Consider the following 12,226-nt stretch of genomic DNA (forward strand, 5'->3'; position numbering starts at 1 on the left):
CGACTGAGGTGAGAAGTCCCAACTTGAATGTGGGCAGTGCCATCCCAGGGGCTGGATTGAATAAGAAGGAGAAGGAGAGCCGGGCACCAGCATCCATCGTGTCTGTGTCCTGACTACAGATGCCACGTGACCAGCCTCCTCACGCTCCTGACAGCATGCCTTGCCCTGCCACGGCAGACTCTTTTGAAACTGTGACCCAGAACAAGCCCTTGCTTCCTTAGTTAGCAACGAGAACAATCGCTAACACAACATTCATCCTGGGAGGAAACGCTCCACATGGCTTCAGCCCGGTGAAAACCCAAGTTGCTTGCAGGGAAGGCCAAAGCAAGTACGTGAAATCCCCCCCAAACGGCCTCCAACCTCAGCTGCCTCAGGGGAAGCAGAAGCCCGTAGGCTTCAGAACCCCATCCCCGCCTGCCGCTTGGCCTGCTAGGGAGCCGGAAGCAAAGGGCTCTACCTTCGATGCTGCGGATGTCCTTCCGCCACAGCTCCAGGTGGGTGGTCATCTCACGGGCTTTCTCTAGGAACCTCTTCCAGGACTTGCTGCTGTACCGTTTCCACTGGTCCCACTCCGATAAATACTTCATCTGGGTTTCCTGAATGTCCCTGCATCCAAACAGGGCCATGAGCGCGACAACAAGGCAGCACTGACACCCTGGATGGGAGCCCGTGGTCATAACTTTGGAATATTAGCCATAACAAGGGGTGAGGGGCTGACACATGCTCCTGTGTGAATAAACCTTGAAAGCATGACACAAAGTGGGGAAAGCATATTCCATGCATATACAAACCCAGAGACAGCAGGTGCCTGGCTGCCTGGGCCGAAGGAGGAGGAACAGAGTGCTTTTGTAATGGGTACAGAGTTTCCAGCTGCAGAGATAAAGCACTTTTGGAAGTAGCTGGTGGTGATGGACGCACAGCATTGCCAACAGGCTCAGTACCAATGAATTATAAGCTGTCGATCACAATGGGTACTGTGTGCTCAGTACAATGGCCTGACGCTGCCATTCCTGACTCTTGCCCCACCCTACCAGTTGATCGAATTCTCCTAGTTCACCTCCAGGATACCCCTTCTTTTGATGACACATCTTCTCCAATTAATGTCCGGCTCTCCCAACAGGCTACAGGCGGTGGTTTTGTTTGTTGTTCAGAAAGGGTCTCATGATATAGCTCTGACTGGCCTGGAACTTGTTATGTTGACCAGGCTGGCTTTGAACTCAGAGAGATTCATCTGCCTGCCTCTGCCTCCCAAGTGCTGGGATTAAAGGTGTGCATCACCCAGCCCAGCCTGATGCCACTGGCTCTTTAAAGGCTAAGAATGTAGAACATTTGTCTCTGTGGTCCTCTGCCCCAGAAACTCAGACTATTGTTTATGACAGCCTTGGCCAGGCCAGGTTTGCTTTGCTCTCCACTCTGTCTTAAGCACCGTAGCTGGTGTTTAATCCATTCTTAATAAAGACCCACCACTAACCAAAAAGCAATACTCACAAAAATATGTACATGTAGTATGTACTGCTGTATTCATGAAAGGTGAAGTGTTTTCCCATAGCACAGAGTATGTTTAGACAGACAAATGGATAGCTAAGATACAGGCATGGATAAGTGTATGGATAGATAGGATAGACAATGGCTATAGATGCTGATGAATTGATGGAGGTATACAATACAGATATAGAAGGAGAGATGATGGATGGATACAGATAAATGGAGGGAAGGATCGAGATTAGTGGATGAACAGAGGATAATGATGATGCTGGATGGACGAGAGGCTGATGATGGGTGGAGAGATGGATGGACGGATATGATGCACACGCCTGTAACCCTAGCATTTGGGAGGCTGGACAGATGAGTTCAAGATTAACTAGGTTACACAGCGAGATCTTGACATAAAAAAGGGAGGGAAGATGCCTGGGGCTGTGGGTAAAGTGTGTGATGTGCAAGCCTGAGGACCTGATTAGGATCCCTAGGACCTGCCTGTAACCCCAGAATCGGGGTGGTGGGGTGGTGGATGAGACAGGTGGGTCTTAGGGACTTGCTGGCCAGCCAGAATAGTCAAGGGCTGAACTCCAGGTTCAGTGAGAGAGTCTGCCCCGCCCCCACCCCCAAATTAAGGTGGAATTACAGAGCATGACTGCATGTCAACTTCTGGCCCCTCCATGGGTACATATACATGTACACACACACACACACACACACACACACACACACACAGAGAGAGAGAGAGAGAGAGAGAGAGAGAGAGAGAGAACATCAGCTTGAGTCTGGCTGCAACATCCCCCATTGAACTAAACCTTGGACTGTTTATTCAAACAGGTGGGGAACAACTTCATGTGGCACCACAGCTTAGGGATGCGCACTCCAGAATGAGCTCTCGGTTCCACATATGACAAACACACCACATACAGCCCTCTCCCAGCCTGCAGCACGACCACTTCCAGGCAGCTCCTGAACAAACCTCAGTCTCCGCTTCTCTGAGATGTTCAGCGCATACTTGCGGATGGACTGACTGTCGAGGTTTTCTGTGATTCCTCCATCCAGCTGGGAACTGTAGGAGTCCGTCGGCTTTAGCAGGGTGCCGCTCTGCTTGTCCCGGGAGACGATGTTTGTCCTCCTGCGCGCCACTGATCGATAGCTTGGCAGCTCTTGAAGGAAGTTCACAGACGGAGAGAAGCAGCTAGAACCCAGAGACATGTTCTCTGGGTGAGAGAAGAAAAGCAAAATTCACTCCAGATGGCCTGGGAACCTTTGATTCTCAGAGACTATGAGCAAGCCTTGGGGACAAGGCAGAGTATCAGACGGACTTTCTTTTCTCTTTTACTGTGCTGGGACTTCAACCCAGGACCTCACACATGCTAGGCAGGTGCTCCACCACTGAGCTACCTAATCAGCCCTTTATTTATTTAGAAAAGGTTTTGATAAGTTTCCCGGGCTGAGCTTGAGTTTAGAATCCTCCTGCCTTGGTCTTCTGTGTAGTGGGAATAACAAACCTGTGTCAACACATACAAAATCTGCGTCATTCCGCTTTGTTTTGTTTGCTTGGGTGTGGGTGCTCTCCTGTGGGGGGGGGGTACGTGTGTGTGTGTGTGTGTGTGTGTGTGTGTGTGTGTGCAGGTGCACATGTATGCATGTGTCAGTAAGGACAATGCTGGGCGTCCCCCTCCATCACTCCCTACTTTATATACGAAAGCAGGCTCTCTCACTTGAATCCAGAGCTCACCCATCCAGATAGTCTAGCTGGCCAGCTTGCTCCAAGAGATGGGATATCTCTGCCTTTTGAGCACTGGAGTTACCACTACGCTGTCCACCAGCATTTACATGGGATCTGGGCATCCAAACTCTGGTCCTCACCTTTAGGGGTCAAAGAGATGACCACTAAGTCATCTCCCCAGTCCTGGCCACCCTTGCACAGGACAGTGAAATCATCTTCGCTTTCTATAGATGAAACTTAGGTTGTAAGTTACTTGTAGCCATTAGCTAAATGCATGGTCCATTTGCTGAATGAAGCTAGCAGTGTGTGCTCTATCCCCAATAAGTGGGGAGATGATAATGTGTAAGAGTCATGATTGCCTGAGCAATTGCCTCCATGGACACCCTAACTTCTGTCCTTCCGGTTGGGCGCTAGATGGCCTAAGTTAGAATCCTGACCTGGTCCCTTTATTGCTGTGTGTTGGGAGGAGTTCACTTCTCAGAACTTCAGTGTCCTCATCCCAAATAGTCGTCCAACGAATAGGCCTATGATGTCCTTTCTGGAGCCAGGGATACTATGGCAACCAAGGAAGATATCCTACTCTGGTGCAGCTTATATTCTGAGGTGGGGGAGAGGAGGACCAGTCAATAAGCTGGTGATAAACGTGTGACAAGAAGGACTAAGTACAAAATAAGGACAAAGCACAGATGCACAGTGGGGGATGCTGAAGGGTAAAGGTCAGAAGGGATACTGGGATGGATGGGGGTGCTGGTTTTGGTTCCTTCTGTTTTGGCCAGCTCTTTCCTTTAGTTGAAGCTCAGGGAAAAGAGGGCACAGACTTGAGGCTACGTGGGCAAGAGCAGATCCCAGGAAGCGCAGAGAGCTGCAGGCGGCAGTGCATATGGCATGCAGAAAGGCGTGCAAACTCCTGACTGCAGAAGGATGGACAGACAGGAGCCCAGAAGTCCACATGGTTGGCGGATTGTGGAGTCAGCCTAGGTCTCCTATGTCCCCTTCCCCAAAGCCCAAGCGGTAACTTGCTCTAACCAAAGGGCACAAAAGAAAAGTATTTTGCCAGTCCCAAGTCATAAAAGAGCTCACTTCTGGGAATTTGGGTGCTAGAAACCAGACAAGCCCAGCAAGATGACTCTGAGGGTAAAGGCACATGCCAGGGATGCTGAGGATCTGAGTTCAATTTCTGGAACCCGTGTGATGGAAGGGAAGAATCAACTCCTGCAAGCTGTCCTCTGACTGCTAGCATGCACCACAGCATGCATACACACACCCTCATGCACCACATAAACAAATAAATGCAATTTAAAAGAGATCCAGGCAGTAGAACCCATTGACAAGAACCAAAGCCCTTGTCTTTGTCCCCAGGCACAGAGAACATCCATGTGGGCATCGTATGGGGGTGTGGAAAAGAGAAAAGTAAGAGGCCTGCGTGGCTGGGCTATACCCAGTGAGATCTTACAGATGTCACCAAGAGAGGAGTCATTGAAGACTCTGGGCCAGAGCTGACTGTGTTCTGACTTTAACAGATGGCCCCAGTAGGTTGCTGGAACCCAGACTGTGATCCCGACTCTCAGGAGACCAAGACAGAATCCTGAATTTGAATCCACCCAGGGCTACACAGTGAGACCCTAAGTACTAGCCTGGGTACAGTAGCTACGGCCAGAGCATCACAGGTGCTCACAAGGCTGCAGGGAGGTGGCAGACACACAGTGTACCCCCCTCCCCACACACACACTCTAAATGCACCGGGAAGTGTGAGAGGGCTGGGGGAGGACAAGGGACCAGCATTCCGGGTCTGTCTGGAATGTACAGATTCCCTACCCTCTGCCCTCCCGACAGGCATGCTCAGACACGCCAGGCAGTTATCTTGCTACAGATGACGCAGACACACGTGCCTGGGCTCTGCCAACCGTATGAACAAGCCATGTCACATTCACTCTGACACACCCTGAGGATGTGAGCCACTCTATCAGACAGGGCTGCCTCCAGCCATGAGGACGCTGAGCATAGAAGGCAATAGGGCACGGGTGCTGCCTTGGGGTCACTCCTCCCTCCAGGCAGCAACAAAGACCTGTTATTAACCAAGAACAAAGGTCTTTGAATATGGAGTCTGTTGAATATTCATCTGTGAGGTCAGGGACCAGTGCAGGATGGGGGCCGCAGCCTGGCCTGGCTTCAGCTGCTGCACTGTTGCCTACCGCCAGGCCATCCCAGGAAGATATCAGTTCTACGGTCTCAGGAACAGGGCATCTAACGCCACAATCACAGACACCTGTCACTGTGAGCCACAGTGAGCACTCATTAGGGGCGTGGCTGTGAGAAGAACCAGAAGCTAGGCCTGGCGGTGCATACATGTAAGGCCAGCAGTCAGGAAGCTGAGGCAGGAGGATTGCTGCAAGTGTGAGGGCCAGACTGGGTTACACAACATGACCCTGACTCAACTTGACTGGATTTAGAATCAAAGAGTAGACAGTAGAGTGGAGGATGGAAATTCACCAACATGGGGCAGGCTCAGCAGCTAAGAGAGCTTGCAGGGCAGTCCTGGGATTTGAGTTAGCTCCCCAGAACTCACAGTAGGAGTGCTCAACTCCTGAAGGATTTTTCTCTGACCTCCACATGTGCTGTGACACGTATACACAGACATACCAGACATACAGGCACACACTCAGAAAAAAAAAGGATTCCCCTCCACAGGGAGAGAAAGGAGCATGCCCATTTACTATTAAGCCCTTGGACTGGGGACCTAACATGCTATTAGCTCCCTCAAGTCCCATGCCCCCCATGAAATGGGCTGTGGGTTTGAAATGGCCTTGTAAACACTAAAAATGACACACAGATAAAGTAGTAATGGCTGAATGTTATAGTGTATTATACACGCTCCTCTCCACAGCCACTCCAGGGAAATTTCCCATCTTTACATAAAACACACCTAGCAATGTCCTCATTTCCATGTCCTCTCTGAGCTTTCATACAGGACTGTGTCGGTTTCAAAGCTCCAACGGACCTCTCACAGATAGACACAGAAGGCTTCAGTGCTCTGGCTTTTTAAGAGGGAAACTGAGGCTCAGAAAGACGATGACTTGCCCAGGGCTCGAGGTCAAGACAGTCTCAGCTCTGGCATCTTACAAAGGTCACTTCACTGCACCTCTCTGAGCCTCGGGCAGCTCATCCTTGGGGAGTATGATTGTCACGTGTTCCTCTGACTTGGGTCTTGCGTGGTCAGTGTGGGGGCTGTTTAGTCATCATGGGCATATTTCCAACATCGGGGTGACTGTCTAGAAATACCAGGAGTTTCTTGGCCACTGGGATCAGGCGGCAGCAGTTAGGCCGTTACCAAGGCGGGAGGATGAGGTAACCACAGAGCTACCTTTTCTCTTTTTCAGAACTTGGACTGAACCCAGAACCTCACAAACGTCAGTCAAATGCTCTAATGTCAGCCACATCTTAAACTTTCTTTGTACTGTGACAGTCTCACTAAGTTCTCCAGAGCAGCCTCGAACTCAAAATCTTCCTGCTTCGGGCTCCTCAGCAGCTGGGCTGACAGGCCTGTACCCCCAGGCTCAGTTCCAAGTTGAGCCTCAGAGTCTAGAGCAGTGTCTAGGGGCCCCTAGAAAACCTTCCATTGGAAGGATGGATGGACAAACAGATGATAGGACAGAAGCAAAGACACACGAGGGCCTCCTTGGGTCCTGGCAACTATTTCTACAGTCCTCCCAATATCAGTGAAAAACATGAACTCTCCCAGGAGCCTGGCTAAGCATGATCCGAATGGCACCAAGGGCCCTGAGCTCCCACAGCCTGCCTGCCAAGAGTGGCTTCAGCCTAATATGGTGCTGTGCTTGCTCCCCGAGGGCTTTGCTTCCAACTTGCAGGTTTGTGGAACTCCAGGGAAGAAGGGGCCTCGTGTGTCATGGAGAGTCTGCCAGTTACTGTGGGAATTACAATAGTGTCCTCTTTTTCCACATGGAATATGGCCCAAGATGCCAAGGGATGCCTGAAACAAAGAATATCATGGCATTCTGTCTATACCACACACACACACACTCCCATTCAAGTGTGTTTCTGTTGCTGGGGATGAACAGCCTTGGGAGTGTGAGGCAAGTCCTCCATCACTGAGTTACAATGCCAGATCTGTCTTTTCCAGCAAAACTAAGCACTTATGTACACTGTGACCTTAGCTTTTGCAGTTGCTTTTACTTTTAAATATTTGGTGGGGGGGGGGGGGGCATGTATGTGCATGCAGGTGCCTGAAGAGGCCAGAAGAGGGCATCAGATCCCCTGGGGCTGGAACTATGAGCAGTTGTGAGCAGCGTGATGTGGGTGCTGGAAGCTAAACTCCAAGCCTCTGCAAAAGCAGTACTGTGCTTAACCACTGAGCCATTGCCCCAGACCAGCCTCTGCAGCTTTGAGGTGTAACAGCAAATCCGTCATGGATTCCCTGGAAGGGAACACATTCTGTCGACACAGCAGGCTCAGCACACAGTGTTCTTGTCTTCTTTTTCTTGGTAAGTCAGACTTGGACTTCTTCAACTCAGGAAGCGCTTCAGCTTCTCTGGCTTACACCGCTTGTGTGTGAGGCAGCAGGACTTAAACGCAAACACTCCCATGGGGACAGAGATATGGGTGGCTGTTGCATACAGCACGGATGCACCGTTGTGTTCCGTATCAGATAAAGCAGGAGCTATGTGATTTCATCACTTCACTTGAAATCTATAAGCTATTTCAGGAATTGTTAATATTTTGGACCATACCTGACCACAGGTTTCTAAAGCCACAGACAGCAAAACCTCAGGTAATGGGGTTGGGGGGGGCAACTACCATTCTGTTGGCTAGGAGCTAGGTTAGGATTCTGGAGAGAATGAAGGTTTGCTCTTTATGTGATGAGATTTCTCCCACTTCTTCAACCTCCACATCTCCTAAGTGCCCACTCTACAACGGTCCTCCCATCCTTAATCTATGCCGTTTAATGTGTGCTATCTCTGTCCTCTCTCGGGGACCACATTTGAATCATCAGGGTCTGTGCAGGGCTTAGCACATGACAGTGTCTGACAGACACCTGATGAATGAATGAATGAATGAATGAATGAATGAATGAATGAACTGGGAATGGATGAATCTGCTGCTGAGGGCACAGTGTTCAATTACCAAGCTTTTGGCCAAAGTACATGGTTAGTACCCCAGAAAGCAGGCTATAAAAGTCAAGGGGGAAAAAATGAAGCATTTTCTTTATTATGCTTTTCTATATGGGCAATAAATTTTTATAATTGAAAATAAAATTTGAAGCCAGATAGTGGTGTCTTAATCCCAGGGTTCAAGGAGGCAGAGACAGGCCAGGTGTACAGAGTGAGTTCTAGGACAGCCAGAGATTTGTAGAGAAACCCTGTCTCGAAAAACCAAAAAAAAAAAAAAAAAAAAAAAAAAAAGAAAAGAAAAGAGAGAGAGAAGAAAAGAAAATTTGTTGTTGTTTTTCAGAGTGTGTCTCTATATATCCCAGGCTAACCGGGAACTCACTCTATAGCTCAGGTTGATTTCAAATTTAAGATCACTTAGCCTCGGCCTGTCTAGGCCTCAGATTACAGGTGTGAGCCACCATTCCCAGCTCTACACTGAAACCTCTTAAAGGGAGAAAAAAACCTGGCAGGAGACACTGACTCTCCTTGATGTCCTGGTTTCGGGTTCTTTCCATAGTCTTGTTTAGGAAATGCACTTTGGTCTGTTAGAAACACAATTCATTGTTCCTAAATGATCTGTGATTAACACAATCAGGGAGACACTGATTACAGAGTCTGGGCACACTGAATCCTGAATGCTTGTCCCTTCCCTGTGACTTGATGTCACTGTTATTCTGGAAGCGAACTGGAGGTAGGAAGACTGAAAAACAAACACATACTTACAGATTCCAAAGGCTTTTTACCTATAAGTTTCTAGAATTCAGAGACTTAAAAAGCTACCACAAGATACCCATCAAATGTATATATACAAAGGGGCCGTTGAGATGGTTCTGCAGGCATGGCACCTGTTGCCGGGCCTGATGAGCTCAGTTCATCCGAGGACCTTCTTCGTAGAAGGAGAGAGGCAACTGCAGTAGATTGTCCTCTGACTTCCATATATATTCTACAGCACACGGGCACCTCCCACCACACACAAAAATTCAAGAACTTCCTAAAACCTGCTGCTCCCCCAAAGATCACCATCCTCCCACCCGCACCATCCACTCCTCCACTGCTGCTCCCCCAAAGATTACCGTCCTCCCACCCGCACCACCCACTCCTTCATCTGCTGCTCCCCCAAAGATCACCGTCCTCCCACCCGCACCACCCACTCCTTCATCTGCTGCTCCCCCAAAGATCACCGTCCTCCCACCCGCACCATCCACTCCCTCATCTACTCAGCCACTTGAGCACATGTGGTAAGAAACTACCACAGGCCAAACAGTTCAGACTGAGACACACCCCCGAATACTATACACCATACTCCTGCGCCTTTTTGAAACTTACATTCTGTTTTGAAAGGACAAACATTAAATGAGGAATAACATATATTAGGTGGTGATTACATGGAGAAAAATAAGTTGGGGATGGGAGGTGGGCAGGTCTTCAAGGATGGGGCATAATTTTAAACAGAGCCATCAAGGAGAGTACCCCAAGAAGCTGGCATTTGCAGAAGGCTGGGAAAACAGGGAGAAACAGCTATGCAGCCATTGTGGGAAAGGCTATCAAAGAAGAAAAGAGCAAGTGCAAAGGCCGTGAGGCAGCTGGAACTCAGCCGACTTGAGAGACAGTAAGGTGAGTCACCAGGGAGGACAGTAGGTCGTGGGGGTGGGGGACAGCCAGGTCACATGGGGCCTTGAGAGTCATGGAAGACATTTGCTTTTGTTTGGTAAAGTGAGAACCACGAGGGATTTGTGGCAGAGCAATCTGCTCTGGCTAGAATTTAATAGAGATCACTGTGGCTATCGTGGTCTCTCCATGGTAGCACGGCTGTGGTCCAAGCTGGGCACACACGGAAGGTATATGTGCTAGTTGCTTTTCTGCCAACTTGTCATAAACCTCAACATATATGAGAAGAGGGACTCGTTTTTACTTTTGAGATTTATTTATGTGTATGAGTGTTTTGTTTGCGTGTGTCTGTACACCATGTGGATGCCTGGCGCCCCCAGAGATCATAAGACAGAATCTTTTTTTTTAACTTTATTTAACTTTATTTTATGCGCATTGGTATAACATCTGGAACTGGAGTTACAGACAGCTGCGAGGTGCCATGTGGGTGCTGGGAATTGAACCCGGGTCCTCTGGAGGAGCAGTCCATACATGGAATCTTAATTGAGAAGATGCCTCCACCAGATTAGCCTGTAGGCAAGTCTGTGGGACACTTTGTTGATTAATGAGGTAGGAGGGCCCAGCTCATTGTGGGTGGGGCCATGCCTGGGCAAGTGATCCCTGTCCTGGGGTGTATAAGAAAGCAGATCACAAGAGCAAGCCAGTAAGCAGTATTCCTCCATGCCCTCAGCTGCCTCCGGGTTCCCGCCTTGGCTCTCCTCAGTGATGGAAGTGTAAGCTGAAGTAAGCCCTTTCCTCCCCAAGCTGCTTCTGTTCCCAGTCCTCAGCAAAGGAAACCTAAGACAGAAGGAAGAGGTCTCTGGCCACTAAAGTGTGATGGAGGAAATAAGGCTTTCGTCTGGTCACATGTCCAAAGCTACCTGTGGCCGGGGCTGTAGGGGATACTGTGGAAGAGTCTGGTTCCCTGGGGCGCAGAGCCTAGGGAAGAAGGGAGAAGTGTCGTCTGCCCAGCAGACACCTGGGCAGCGGGCTAGGAGAAACAACCTCAGTCACATCAGCTGGTCATATGGGTCAGGGGTCTGGCTGGACTGAACCCCACATTTTACAGCCAGGTGAGCAAACAGCCCTCAGGAGCAGGTGACTAACTTGCTAATCAGAGCTACCACTGGGTGAAGTGTCTGGATCATCTAGTTGTTGAACCAGATGAAAGTCGGGTGTGCTTAGGGATCACAGAGAACCGGCCAGTTCCTGTGAGTCAGTGTGTCTGATGATTTGGAAAGGTCTGCAGGACGGAGCCCCGCCCCCCTGGCCACCTGCCTGGCACTGCACCCCAGCTCCTCCTCCCCCTTGTTGTAGGCTAGCGTTTGTCTTGACTATCCTGTGCCACCTTGGTCAGCTCTCATGTGTGAAGTGTTTAGACAAGAGCCAGACAAACACCACGTGCCTGTAGTATCTGCTGCCCACGTAGCAGAAAAGATCCCCAAGTGACAGTCACAGCTGTGTTCTAACAAAAGCTCATTCACAAAACTAGGTGGCGGCTGACACGGTGAGACACACGTGGAAGCCGAGACTCACTCTTCATTGATGAAGTTTAGCGTGTGAGATGATTCTGATGGGCGTGGGAGGTATCTTCTCTCTACCAAAGACTGCTTCAGAAACAAAGTAAGAGGCTGAGGCAGGAGGATTAAGACTCTGAAGTCAGTCTGGGGGAGGCCCTTTCTCGAAATAAATATAAACAAATGGGGCTGGGGAGATGGCTCTATTGGTAAAGCGCTTGCTTGCAAGCACAGGGAACTGAGTTCAATCCCAGGACCCACATGAAAAAACAGCATAGTGGCATGTGTCTAATCCTAGCACTGGGAAGGCAGAGGCAGGTGCAGCCCTGGAGCCAGCCTAGCCTGCTTGCTTTGTACTTGGTGAGTTCCAGGCCAGTGAGAGACCCTGTGTGAAAAAAAAAAAAGCTGCACCTGAGCACCTGAGAAACCTTACTTGAGGTTATCTCATGTGCACATGCATGCACATCTGCACAAACGCATTCATGCATATGTGCACACACAAATAATAATAAATACTATAAGTAATTTCCAGTTTTCCTAGCAGCAAGGACAGCAGCCTCTGAGGAGCATAAGCACACACCACAGTTATGGAAAACTTTTACACTGGCTCCCTGGTGAGTCTCATGCATTATTCTCTTCTGCAGCCACAATAAGAGCGTTGCCTGGCCAAAGCTTACCATGAGGGGCAA

At 49.5% G+C, this 12,226-nt stretch overlaps 1 protein-coding gene across 2 annotated transcripts in view; it reads right to left on the minus strand.

Annotated features, from left to right (window-relative positions):
- The window catches only part of Tmc7 (transmembrane channel like 7), a 52,344-nt gene that overhangs the window by 30,145 nt on the left and 9,973 nt on the right, over positions 1–12,226 (minus strand). For both annotated transcript variants that reach the window (XR_012910596.1, XM_075972004.1), the window contains exons 2-3: positions 2,456–2,696; positions 458–606 (exon numbers count right to left, since the gene is read on the minus strand). Coding sequence is in view for 1 of the 2 variants with exons in the window: in XM_075972004.1 (XP_075828119.1) it covers positions 458–606; positions 2,456–2,696 (390 nt within the window). In the remaining variant the exon portion in view is untranslated. The remainder of the gene's footprint in view (positions 1–457; positions 607–2,455; positions 2,697–12,226) is intronic.

The sequence above is a fragment of the Microtus pennsylvanicus genome, chromosome 5 (genome assembly GCF_037038515.1).
Source record: "Microtus pennsylvanicus isolate mMicPen1 chromosome 5, mMicPen1.hap1, whole genome shotgun sequence".
Classification (NCBI taxonomy): domain Eukaryota; kingdom Metazoa; phylum Chordata; class Mammalia; order Rodentia; family Cricetidae; genus Microtus; species Microtus pennsylvanicus.